The sequence below is a fragment of the Capra hircus genome, chromosome 19 (genome assembly GCF_001704415.2).
Source record: "Capra hircus breed San Clemente chromosome 19, ASM170441v1, whole genome shotgun sequence".
Taxonomy (NCBI): Eukaryota; Metazoa; Chordata; class Mammalia; order Artiodactyla; family Bovidae; genus Capra; species Capra hircus.
The window spans coordinates 42,978,796-42,992,455 of NC_030826.1; the positions used below are offsets into that span (position 1 = coordinate 42,978,796).

Sequence of the window (13,660 nt, forward strand, 5' to 3'; positions counted from 1 at the left end):
TCTGTCCTTCTGTCTGGAATGCTTCCTTGCCTCTTGTCCACTCAATCTTGCCTCTGATGTCACCATTGGAGAGGCCTTCATGAGCACCCTGCTCCTCCATGTAAAGTAGCTCTCCCCCCAGTCACTCTCCAGCACATTTCCCTGTTTTTTTTCCTCGAAGGCTTATATCACTATCTGAAATGACCCTCTTTAGTCATTATCTGTCTCTCCCTACTCCTCATTGTAATGTCCACTCTATGAGAGCATGTCCTTATCCATTTCACTGAAGCCTTCAGACTGGCAAGCACTCCATCCATGAATGGTCAAAGTAAGAATGTTCTTGAGCATTGTGAATCCTCCAATGTACTAGGATCTGGGCTGTGATCTTGTGGAGAGAAAGGGCTGAAGAACTGAGGCTGCCAGTATCAAAAATGGTGACTAATGGAGGAAGGCTCCCTGGGCCCCAGGCTGGTTGTGGAAATGGGAACTGGAGTTCCCATTTTAAAAGAGACTGGACTGGTGTTGCCCTGACAAACTGAGCCCCTTCCTTCAGCCCTACCTTGCCTCACCTCCTCCTTCCCATTTGTTCATCAACACCTTTCTGGGCAAAGGCAACAGATGAAGGGTGGGGTGAGATTTCCAGTTTCAACTCCCTTATCAGATAATCAAGTTATAATTTCCCTCTTGTGTGTGAGGCCCAGGAGATGTAGGAGAAATGTCAAAGACGTGTCAAAGATTGTGGAAGTAACCCAAAACAATGTGTCTGTTTTCAGTCTCCATGTTCTCTCTTTCTCTTTGTATTTTTGGTTTCACAGCCATTTTTTTTTTTTTTTCACAGCCATTTTGTCCAAGCCAAGTTTGGCCAGTTTTTAGCTGAGCGACCTTGGACAAGTTACTTCACCTTTCTGTGGTTTGCTGTCCTCTTTTTAGAGTAACTCTACTTACGACATGGTATGAGTTGTATATTTAAAAAGGAGTATTGGGGATTCCCTGGTTGTCCAGTGGTTAGGACTCTGCACTTCCGCTGCTGAGAGTGAGGGTTCTATCCTTCCCTGGTCATAGAATTAAGTTCTTGCAAGCTTCGAGGCCAAAAATAAAAATGTTTTTAAAAAGAAAGAAAAGAATAAAAGGAAAAGTATGCCAAGTTCCTTGACCACAGCTTAGCATACAGTGGCTACTGAAATAGGCCAGTTGTTTCCAACCTCCTGGTCTGTGCTGTCTTTCCCTCTTGCTAACTCAGTTACTTTCCTGTTCCTTAGCTCCTGCTGCATCCTGCCAGCCCCCAACATGGGGGGAGGTGTAAAAGCTAATTACTTAAGGTCTTGATCTCTTAAGGGATTTGGGGAAGCTCCCTGCATCGTTAAGGAAAACCAGGTGGCTGGTTTGTAGCAGGAAGGGGAAGAGGAGGTGGCAAAGCAGGCTGGTGCTAAACAGATGGGAGCTAGTGGGTAGAAAGGGCTAAGCCCTCCTCTCTGGCAATGGCTTCCCTCTCCTTTTCTTTTTATTTCTTCTTCTTTTTTGATATTTATGTATTTTGTTTCATCAGCTTTTAGTTGTGGCATACAAACTCTAAGACGCAAGATGTGGGATCTAGTTCCCTGACCAGGGATCAAACCGGGGCACCCTGTATTGGGAGGGCAGAGTCTTAGCCACTGGACCACCAGGGAAGTCCCCATCTTCCTCTTTTCTCTAATCACCCTTACAGACAGTTTTCTAAAAAGGTAATATTGTGATGCATAATGAATGCAGGAATCCAGCTTCCTTGTAAAAATGGAAATAGTATAGTTAAAATTTGCTTCTCCTTTGATCCCCTTCTCCACGTTCAGTTTTACCTTTCTCCCTGCAGGTAATCACTGTTAGCCTCTGGTCACACTGTCCCTTTGTGACATCTCCTCTTCAGTGCTGCCCAGATTAAATCAGGCTATAGTGACTGGGGAGATGCCACACAGTGCTGTCCACCTCCCAATCAGTCCTATGCAGTACTCATTAATTTCTGGAAACCTTTCCAGGAGCTTCTAGTTGACACTTTCCCTCCTCTGAAGTCTTACACATGCTTATCTCATGATTTACAAAGTTCCAGTGTTCCCTGTCAGTGACCAGTCTTGTCTCCCTCACTAGAGTATAAGCCCTCTGAAGCCAGGCATTTGTGGTCTGCACATCCGCTGTGTCTTCGTAGTTTCTTTGGCTCATGCAGCACAAACAGTATGAATGAAGTCAGCAAACACCCTGTGAAGTGAAGAATTTTGCCTTTATCAATTTGAGCAAGGTAGGGTCTGCTATGGCAGGCACTCTGACCAGAAACTGGGGGAATTCTGCTAATAATCTCCCTGACTAGAAAGACTGAATAGGTAAGTGGTGAGGGGTTGAGGCACTGGATTCAAACATATCCTTGCTCAGCCATTTACTAGCTATGTGTGATGTTAGACAGGGACTTTCCAGGTGGCCCAGTGGTAAAGAATCTGCTTGCCAATGCACAAGACTCAAAAGACAAGGGTTCCATCCCTGGGTTGAGAAGACCTCCTGGAGAAGGAAATGGCAACCCACTTCAGTATTCTTGTCTGGAGAATTCTATAGACAGAGAAGCCTGGCAGGCTACAGTCCATGGGGTGGCAAAGAGTTGGACTTGACTGAGCACGCACGACATTAGACAAGTTATTGAGCCCTTCAGAGCTTTCTTCACCTGTGTAGCGAGACCACACCAGTCCCTACCTCCTGGGCTGTCATGGGGATCAATAGGGGTAATAGGTTTAGGCTGTTTTATGGGATTCCAGGTTCACACAGGTTAAACCATTGCATTAGGAAAAATAAAGGAGGAAGACTTGTCAACATCTCTCGAGTAGACCCTGGCAGAGGAAGCGCACACGTGGACTGAATATCGCTGCCTGTGTGAGGGGCATGTGGGGGTATTGAGAGTATTATGCTCTTCACCTCTCCTCCCTAGCCAAACGCTGCCACGCCCCTTCCACCTTCCATCCCAGGTTAATCCCGAGTTTAATTCCAAATACAGGCAATGGTAGAAAAGATCAAATAAAACGGTCATCAATTGATCAGAGTTGCATCACAGTGGGGACCGGGTTGTAATCCGCGGATCTCCACGCTCCGCCCCGCCTCGCTGCCGCAGGGCCTCTGATTGGCCCATGCCACGTGACGTCACACGGGGGTTTTTAAGGCCGAGTGCCCCTGTCAGCTCTGCAGTGCCCGCGCGCTGGAGACCGGCGTGGATACTAGCGGGGCTGGCACGGAGGGGAGCGGGGAGAGCGCGGCTGACGGGAGGTAAAGGCGCTGCTCAGGCCGAGCCGAGGGGGTCTGGGTACGGGGAGGTGGAGCTGAAGACGGCGATCGGAGGAAGGCGGGCAGCGGAGTGTCGCGGGGCATTGGGGAGGGGATCTCAGTGTAAAGAGGGGCGTGTCAACCGTGGGGTTGTGGAAGGCGAGTGGGAGTGGGCCTTTCTCTCCGATTTCAGCACCCGTACCCTGATTCTTAATTTCGGGTCACTGCCCCCCAGATGCAGGTTCCCCCGAGGATTCTCTCCTGGGGAGCTGGGGTCGCGGTGCCTGCTGCCACACCACAAGCGCGGAAGCTGACTGTCCCCCTATCCAGGCCTCTCTCTCCAACCTCAGTGTCCTAGGGGTTTCTCTCGGTCTCATCGCCCCTGTCATGGCCCCCAGGCGACGGGGGAGAGCCTCTGTTATACCTGCAGCTACTTTAAAAAAAAAAAAAAACGAAAACAAATTTTTAAAAAGCGGGCTGCTGATTTCGGACGTGATCAAGAAGTTGCAAATTTCATGTTTGTTATTAAACATGATCCTCCTCTTTTCTCCCATGACCTTTCCCTGTTCAGATAACCCAGCTGTGATCCCCAAAGCCTGCAATTTCAAGGTCTCCTCCCTGCCTCTTCTGTGAGCCCCAAGACCTGCATCTTAGCTAGAGTTCAACATGGGGAACCACTTGACTGAGATGGCGCCCACCACCTCCTTCTTGCCCCACTTCCAGGCCCTGCATGTTGTGGTCATTGGGCTGGACTCAGCTGGAAAGACCTCCCTTCTTTACCGCCTCAAGTTCAAAGAGTTTGTCCAGAGCATCCCCACCAAAGGCTTCAACACAGAGAAGATCCGGGTGCCCCTGGGGGGGTCCCGCGGCATCACCTTCCAAGTGTGGGACGTTGGGGGGCAGGAGAAGCTTCGACCGCTCTGGCGCTCCTACACACGCCGGACAGATGGCCTGGTGTTTGTGGTGGATGCTGCTGAGGCTGAGCGGCTGGACGAGGCCAAGGTGGAGCTCCACCGAATCAGCCGGGCCTCGGACAACCAGGGTGTGCCTGTGCTGGTCCTGGCCAACAAGCAGGATCAGCCCGGGGCACTGAGCGCCGCCGAGGTGGAGAAAAGGCTGGCGGTCCGGGAGCTGGCTACTGCCACACTCACCCACGTGCAGGGCTGCAGTGCTGTGGATGGGCTGGGCCTGCAGCCAGGCCTGGAGCGCCTGTATGAGATGATCCTCAAGAGAAAGAAGGCTGCCCGGGCAGGCAAGAAGCGACGGTGACCTGAGGCTGCCCCTCCTCACCAGTAGGGGTCTGCACACTTGGACAGCCAGGCAGAGCCTGTGGCCCCTCACTCAGTCCCAGGGTGCAGGACCTGTCCACCTCAATGGAGGACCAAGAAGCACAACAGGGGTCCTGTTTGGGGGCAGCATGGGGGGCGGGCGACGGGAGATGGGATGTGTTCTCACATCTCTCCCTCATCCTCACTTCTGGGGAAGTGGAGGCTGCAGGACTTTGGAGGCTTAAATGTAAACTGACTCTACCTCGACCCTGTTTCCTGTTTTTCTTCTCTGGCTTTTTGATTGGATGTGTTTAGGGACGAAGGAAAGTTGCTTGGAGAATGCATTTGAAATAAATGAGAACTAGCTCTTGGCTCCCCCCCCCCCCCAACTAAGGGATGTCCCTAGGTTGCTTTTCTAGGGGGTGCCAGTCATAATTGTCTATATTTTTGTGTTTGTATGAAAGTGCCAAGAATCCCTCCATCTCCCCTTTGTAGACTTACGACTGTTTTTATAAGCCATGTATGTCCTCTGTATAATTATTAACTATTTTTTAGCATTTGCCTATAAGTTATTAAAGACTGATGATGCTGTAGCTCTAACCTTGGTTTGGCATTTTCCTTTCCTTACCTTGCCTCAGGGATAGTCCAAGATTTCCAGATGGGCAGGCAGGGGTGGGGAGGAGGGACTTATCTTGAAGCTGAATTTGCAAAGCAAGCCCTTTTCTAAAAAATTAGATTGTGTGTTCATGGGGCAGCTGCTGGGGATTACCGAGAGTTTAAGTAACTCCATGTTATTGCCTGATCTATGGATAGAAGAGCCCGGTGTGCCACAGTCCATGGGGTTGCAAAGAGTCAGATACAACACACACACACATCACATTCCTTGATCTCTGCCGGTTTTTTGGGGGTCCCTTCTTTCTCCCTTTCCTCCCTCATCCTCTGGCTCTTACTTATTCTTGATACTAACTGGTCCTTGCAGGCATTTAAAAAAAAATTATCATTTTTGGCTGTGCCGGGTTTTTGTTGCTGTGTGGGGGCTTTCTCTAGTTACAGTGAGTGGGGGCTACTCTTCATTGAAGTGCACAGGCTTCTCTTTGCTGTGGCTTCTCTTGTTGTGGAGCATAGGCTCTAGGGTGCGTGGGCTCAGTAGTTGTGGTGCATGGGCTTAGTAGTTGTGGTGCATGGGCTTAGTTGCCCCAAGACATGTGGAATCTTCCCAGACCAGCTATTGAACCTGTGTCTCCTACATTGGCAGGTGGGTTCTTTCCCACTGGACCATCAAGGAAGTCCCCTTGCAGATTTAACTTCAAGTTTTGGCAGGTGTGAGCTGCTCCTATGTTCTTGCCCTTGGGGCCACCTCTTAGATCTGTATAGGTAAGTCCTCAAAGGGCCTCTGTCCCACCCCCAGCACTCAAGTGGTTAGTCTGATTTCCTCCCCCAACCCAGCACACACCTTGGGGGATGAGGTGAGAATGGAAAGTAATTTCCTCCTGGCCTGAAGCCAGCTCCATGTGCTCAATCCTGCTGACTGCAGCTCACTGGCGGCAATGGCAGTGACTGGTGCTGGGGAGGCCTGGGCTGGCTTGAGCCAGCCTGGCTCCTATGACTAAGCCCTGAGTCGTCCAGCTCTGCGAACGGTAGCTATTTCCACGAGAGGGAAAGTCTAGTAGCTGAGCCAGGTGGGAGTGAGGACTGCTGGATATCGGTGTAGGCCACCAGTGTTAGCAATGATGGAAAGCATAAAATGCTGATGTCGTGACCGCCTGCCCATCCTCACCAGCAGGAGGGCCAGCTGTGTCTGAGGACAATTAGATCCTCCTAATCTGAGTGGGAGTCATAAGTAAAAACCAAACACCATCAATTCTTTCCAGTCCCCCAGTCCTGCTCCCACCCTTTGTGCAAACAAGGGCTCCCAAGAGCCAGTTCAGAGTCCTGGCTCCAGAATCGGATGAAAGGACCTGGGGACAGAGGGGAGATGCTGGCAACCCCATCCTGGGGAGCCTTCCTAAGGAACTCTTCTTCCTAGCCAGTTGGCAGAAGCAGAATTTCGCTGAATTGGGGCCAGTTCAGATTTGCTACACTTGTGCACCATCCCTCCCCCAGCCCTCAAGGTGCCTGGCAGGATGGGGGTGGGTGTGCATCCATCCGGAAGGGTGCCCAAGTCTGCGTCAGCACTGGGGCCTGCTGGGCAGAGCTGCTGGACTGGTTCTGCTGGGGACACGTGCTACCTGGCCCCTGTCCACACACACCTGTGATTCATCTGTCCCAGGCCTTGGGGCAGAGTCCTCTCCTGCAGCTCAAGAGTAGGCTCGGGAGGCCCTGGCTGGAAGGACCCTAAGCTCTTGCTGGGAGATCTTTCTTCCCGATTCCACCCCAATTGTCTCTTCTGTCTTAAAATCTCCAAGGACCTGTTCTCTCCAGTTTTGGTTTCCTGGGGGACTGAGGTCTCTGGATTTGGGGGACTATGTTAAAAAACCTACTTGCCAATGCAGGAGACATAAGAGACAAGGGTTCTTCTGTCCTGGGGTCGGGAAGATGTCCTGGAGGAGGAAATGGCAACCCACTCCAGTATTCTTGCCTGGAGAATCCCAGGGACAGAGGAGCCTGGCAGGCTACAGTCTATGGGGTCGCAAAGAATCGGACACGACTGAGCAACTTAGCATGCATGCAACATAACTCGGAGTGCTCCCCCGTCCCTAGCAGAGAGGCCTCTGCGGTGCCAGCTCTACAGCCCTGCCAACCATCCTTCCTCCCCATCTTATTCGATTGTCTTCTGCTCCTCTCCTCCCCCCACCACCCCACCATGCTCCAGCCCTGGGGAGGGGTCATGGTCCACAGGAGACCTGTGAATGTCCCAGCTCTTCCCCACAGCCCTGTGCCCTGACCACCTGGGGGGTGGAGGAAGAGGATACTGGTGGCAAGTGACAGTGGAATGGAGAAGCCAGTGGCTCTGAAAGGGTTGTAGGGAGAGGGCAGCACTGGGGTATTCTGATTAGAAAGCTACATTCTGGCTGGGTGGGGATCCAGAGCTTTGAAATAATCTTTCTGCCTTAGTCCATCAAAGGAACAGAGAGGTGGGAGGGAGGTGATCACCTCAGGGATTCTGTGTGTCAAACTCTGGGTCAGCTGGCTTGGGATGGGAGTGGGATCAGCATTGAGGGCAGGTTGTAGTCTCTTTGTCTCAGCTTCTTTATTAAGCTTCCTTTTTTAAGAGAATTATTTAGTCATTTATTTTTGGCTGTGCTGGGTCTTTCTTGCTGTGCTCGGGCTTCCTCTCGTCACAGCAAACGGGGGCTGCTCTCTAGTTGCAGTTCAGTATGCTGGCTTCTCATTGCCGTGGCTTCTCTTGTTGTGGAGCATGGGCTCTAGGGTGCTCGGGCTTCAGTAATTGTGGCGCATGGGCTTAGTTGCCCCGAGGCATGTGGAATCTTCCCCGGCTAGGGATTGAATTTGAGCCCCCTGCCTTGGCAGGCAGATTCCCAACCACTGGAGTGCCAGGGAAGTCCAGGAGAATTTCTTTGAGTCCCTGAATAGGTACTGAGGGAAAGGCTCCCTCAGGGCCGAGGATGTCCAGGGGCCAGGAGTGGTGGTCAGGGACTGACTGCCTGTGAGGTGAAATTGAAGGAAACCAGTGGACCCAGCATTGGGGCTCCCTTCTGGGCTGCAACCCCCTCCCCTAGCCACCTCTTTTCGCACAGTTTGGATGGTGGAATCCAGGTGGTGGGCATTTTCCCTGGGTGCCCTGTGCTTCCCCACAGCGCTCATGAATGCAAAGACGGCAGTGGTCTCACCTTCCCATTCCTCCTCCAGTCCCCCTATGCTGCGTGTGCTCAAGGCAAAGAAAAAGTAGCCAAAAAGAGGGGCTTCCCTGGTGGCCCAGTGGTTAGGACTCTGCGCTTCTATTGCAGAGGGCATGGTTTCGATCCCTGGTCAGGGAACTAAGAAAGACCCTGCATGCTGCTTGGCGAGACCAAAACAAGGAAAGGAAGAAAGTAGCAAAAAGGGAGGAAAGAATTCCTTAAGTGGGCAGTGACTTGCCAGAGGATAAAGCTACTTAGTGGTGTGTCCAGATCCTTCCTCCCAGGCTGGCTCTTTGGATTCCCTCGGCAGACAACGGGAGATAGGAGACAGGGAGCAAGTCCAGGACCTCCCTGCCCTGATTAGATTAGGGGCCAGTTTCCGCTCCCCCATTCCCCTTCCTGAAGAGTGGGGACTTTATCTTAAAAGCCCAGCAGAGCTCTGGCCTCAAAACTGGCCAGAAGTCCCCACCCTCCTTTCACATTGACCATGCATCATGCCAAGTCTTTCTGGAGATGGACACCACCATGGAAGCACTGAGTTCCACTGAAGAACTAGGAGCACACAGGACAGCCTGTTCTCTAACACGGACCTTTTCTGAACGGAGGCCAGGGAAGAGGAGGGAGCGAGGGCAGTAAGGAAGGCCCAGGCCAGCAGGGATGGGCAGTCTGTATCTAGCCACCCATCATTTCCAAGGCCATCTGTAGGACCTGGCTGGGGAGTTTGCGGATGGGTGTCATGGAACCTCTTCTCCAAGCTAAGACAGAGGAGGGTGTTTGTTTATCCCTCCTTCCTTTAAAAGATGTGTTTGTTGTTGTTTTTTTTTTACTGCTCTTCCCTGCCTCACTTCATTACCAAAGTTATAGGTCTTTGTTATGAAAGAAACTTAGAAAATGGAATGCCCCATCGTCTAAACTTCAGAGCTAGCTAAACATTTTGAACAGGTTTTTATATATAATCTTTCACATATATATATGACACATATGGGATTATCTCAGGCATATTGTTGTACAGGTTATATCTTGGGCATAATTCAAGGTCAGGACATATGGATTTTTCTCATTCTTTTTGATGACTACATGAGATTCCATTGTATGAATGGACCTTCATTTATGAATTAAATCCACAGTGTGTCCCCAGCAATGAACTTCCTTGTATATATTTCTTTGTACACTTGGAGATTTCCTGTAAGATGATTCCTAGAAGTAGAACTGCTGTGCCAAAGGGTACACGTATTTCAAATTTTTCTAGATAGTGACCAAGCATGTATGTGTGCCTTTAGAGTGTGTTTGAGTGTGTGTGTTAGGGGAGACTTTAAACCAGCCTCCTCGCCCTCCATCCTCAGATTTTAAGGCCTCTTTAAGCTGAGGGGTGTGTGTGTGTAAGCAGGTGGGAGGAGGGGTGGAGGGATGGGGGTTGAAGGTGGGGGGAGTAGGGGGTGAGGGGTGTGGAAGCGATAGACTTTACAGTGCTCTTGCTTTATGGGAGGTAAGAAATACAATCACCAGCGAAGGTAGAGGATTTGCAGGCCTGAGGATTGAGCTCCACCCAGGAATGCCTGGCTGATGATGGAGGTGGGCAGATGGTGAGGACAGCCTAAGCACCCAGCTCCTCATAGGCGGCAGGCAGAGTGGGCGAAACAGTTCCTGAAATAAATCCCTGGGATTTGGCCCAGGGAGGGAGTGAGGCTGAGATAGGAGCGCATGCTCTGAAGGGAATGTGAACAGATTTGAGCTTGAAGGAGGGCAGCTGGGGCCCAGGACCTCCCCGCCCAACCAACCTATAGGGGCCCCCACCAGCCACTATAACTCATGGGATCCCGGAACCCGAACCAGAAGGCAGAGTGTGAAGTATCAGGTCTCTCGGCTACCCCGGACTGTTTGGGACTCCATCTCTATTTAGTTCATTCAGGTCTCTGCGCTAATCCGGGTCTCTGCCCCTCCTGGATAGAGTGGTGTGATGGTGAAGGGGGAGAGGAAGGAGGTTTTATCTCTTTAGCACCTCCCATCCCCCTCTAATAAATCTGGTGAAAAGACTGGTGGAGTAGGGTGGGGCTGACAGCTGGCTTTTAAAGATTGGCTGAAAGTGAGGTTTTGTGCCTTTGATTGTGTTTGTTTTTATAAGATCATGCCCTGCTTTCCATTCCAGATGCTGACTCTTATCCCTCAGGAGAGAGAAGGCAGAAGCGCTTGCTCATTCCTGGGAACTCTCCCTCCCAGTGTAATGGGGGAGGAACAGAGCCACCAGTCAGACCAGGCAGCACCCCAGAAAGTAACCCACGAAGCAAGGTTTCTGTGACCTTGACCAAGTTATTTCTTGTCCCCTGACCTCAGTTTACCCATCTGTAAAGGGAGGGGGTTGAATACAGAATTATCTTTTCTGGTTTTCTTTCTCTGGTCCTCAGTAGGAGGTGGGCATGGGGAACTCCTTAATGATCTTTCTGTCTTCCTCATCTTTTGTTGAAATGACCTTGTTTTGTTTTTAAGTTTGTTTACTGTCTGTCTTCATCTCCAGGTTGTACAGGACAGCCTTCATCCATTTTGCACACTGCTCTATCCCCAGGACAGTGGCAGGCACACTCATAAGTGTGGCGGGTGATCATCTTGTATCCATGGAATGCAGGGTGTCCACCCAAACGTTGGAGGGCTGGGGTGTCACCTCAGTGAAGAGTCTGTTTTAGTCTATAAATGCTAATAGCATTCAGGAAAGACACTATCAAATAAGGTTAGGGAGTTTATCTGGGAGGGTTTCCTGGAGGAGGCGAGGAAAAGAAGCAGATTTAGAACTGGAATTAAGTATTCTGATTAAGTAGGGGCTTGGAGAACCATGGGATTGGAAGTACTTTCTTGGTCCTACCTACTGCTCAGGAGGCAAGACCTGAAGTTGAGGTTTAACAGACAGTTTCGTTCCTCCCTTCCCAGTAATTAGTTACCTGGCCTGGGACGCTGCCTAGAGCCTGTTCACCACTCCTCTACCCCAGCTCCTCCCAAGGTCACCCCAGGATGGCTAAACTATCTAGATCCCATTATCTGCCTTGGCACTCCAGAGGAGCCCAGCGTAGGGCAGGGGACAGGGAAGGGACTCCCAAGTTCTAGACTTGTGACATCCAGGATGGCAGCCACCAGCCATATGTGGCCACTGAGCAGGGGAAGTATAGTTGATCTGAGACCTGTAAATGTGAAATATACAACAGATTTTGAAGCCTTAGTATGAAAAAAGAATGTATACCTCTCATACTTTTTTATATAGATATTGTTGAGTTTTTGAATATATTGAGTTAAAATGCTTCATTAAAATTAGTTTCATCTGCTTCATTTTACCTTTAAAAAATGTGGCTCCCCAAAATTCTTAAATTACATATGTTGTTCATATTCAATTTCTTTAAAAAATATTGTTATTATTTAAAATTTGTGTATTTATTTGACGGTGTTGGATCTTGGTTGCAGCATTCAGACTTCTTAGTTGTGGCATGTGGAATCTAGTTCCATGATCAAGAATCGAACCTGTGCCCCCTGCAGTGGAAGTTCTGTCATAACCACTGGACCATCAGGGAATTCCCTCAATGTAACTGAAAACACCTTATCAAACTATGATTCTCACTGATTCAAACCTGATTACTTTGCAGGTGATTTTATAGCTTCAATCAGGGTGTGTTTATGCTATAAACCATCTCTTTAACTGTCTGTTTGCTGATGAGCCCAGTTAACTAGAATCCACAGAAAATTCCTAACCTGATTTTACTCAATAGCTTTTGACCTTCCATCATACTGCTGAGATAGTAGCAACAGTGTTGATAGACTGAAGTTTCATCATCTTCCCATCACTTGATGCCTTCCTCAGCCCAGCCCTCTCCCAACCCCTGAAAGGTGCTGGAGCAGAAGAGAGCTCAGGCAGGAGCTACTGAAGGGGAAGATGCCAGTTGGGGGATCTGGATTATCTGCTCCTGAGTTTGCACAAACATTAGCAGGTGGCCCAAATGTGTGTGTATGTGTAGTGGGAGAGGTCAGTGCTACAGTAAAACCCTCCACCCATTTGTCTCCCCCCACCCTCCGCCCAAGAGCATCAATCCAATCAATCACTCATTCTTTCAAAAAATCGCCTATAATATCTTAAGGTTTAGCTTTATTGTGCACAGACACACCTTCCTTGGCACTGGAGCTAAAGGTATAACCTGTACTCAGAGACGTTCTAGATCCTCGCTGCAGAGCCTGAGATGGATTCAGAGGCACAAGGTTTATTGAGGGCAAAGTCTCAGGAAAAGAGGAGAGAGGGAAGCAGGATGGGGCAGGAGAGGAGCTCAGCAAAAGCCCCTTCTCACAGCTGGAGTCTGATTTGGACTTCACTCAGTAGGGAAGCTCTGGATGGAGCCTGGAACCACAGAGAGGAGCCCCCTGAGACAGGGAAGCTGGTCTTTGGTACCCTTCCCCCAGCCCATCAGTTAGTTAATAGGCTGCTGGTTGCTCAGGTCTCCAGAGAAGAGGCCACCACAAATTGCTGGAGTCATTGGAACCAACAGTTACAGCTAGTAGAGGGGCCTGGGCGGGGCATCAAGGCATCCACTCAGGGTGTAGACCGAGAGAAGTCGCTGACCTGGGCACGCCAGAGCCCTGATTGCTGCCTGTGTTTGGCAATCCTGTCCTCTTTCTACTTTCCCTCTGGGTCTCAACCTCAGCCCTTATCTGCCCTCTTCCCACCTTGTTTCTCCCTCTGTCTGTTTCTTGGTCCCTCCCTACCCCCAGCATTCTTGGTTCCTGCCTCTGAGCTGCCCTTTCTCTTTGAAAGCCTCCAGGAAGTTGGGGTACTGGGTTGCCCATGTTGACCTCTTTCCTTGTCAGTGGGTCAGTTGAATCCCACTGTTCCCTTAGAAAACTTTGGGGTCCCAGGGACATTTGACTCAAATCCCTTCTGTTGCGTGCTTCCTTTACGAGGTGTATCCATCCCCACCTCCTCTCTTGGAATAAGGACACTTTAGGAGAAATTCATTCTCAAGCCTTGACTCCTACTTAAACATCACAGGATACATTCTCTGGAAGGAAAGGGTGGAATCTGGGCTGGCTTCCTTAGAAACTTCAGCACTGGAAAGACACCTCCTTTCCTTGTCCCCTCTCAAATTCAAACAGAGACTGGGAGAAAGGAAGAGATGATTGTTTCTGGTCAGAGGCTGGGGGATGGATGGACTGACCTCTGAACCTCCCTTTTCTCTGGCACAGCCCTGTTTGTAGAGATGCCAGAATTCTGATCAAAAAAGCAAGGGAGAGAAAAAGAAAGTTTTCTCTGAGGGTATTTGGTTGCATTTTCATACCCCAAATCACACAGAGGGATGCAGTGTCATGCGCTCCATGACA

The 13,660-nt window shown here is 50.1% G+C and overlaps 1 protein-coding gene across 1 annotated transcript; it reads left to right on the top strand.

Annotated features, from left to right (window-relative positions):
* Nucleotides 3,169-5,117, top strand: ARL4D (ADP ribosylation factor like GTPase 4D). Its single transcript, XM_005693897.2, has 2 exons — nt 3,169-3,252; nt 3,821-5,117. The coding sequence occupies exon 2, from the start codon at nt 3,916-3,918 to the stop codon at nt 4,516-4,518; it is 603 nt and encodes a 200-aa protein (XP_005693954.1). The 5' UTR covers nt 3,169-3,252; nt 3,821-3,915; the 3' UTR covers nt 4,519-5,117.

Coding starts and splice junctions, on each gene's coding strand:
- ARL4D (XM_005693897.2), top strand. CDS start 3,916: ATGGGGAACCACTTGACTGAGATGGCGCCCACCACCTCCTTCTTGCCC.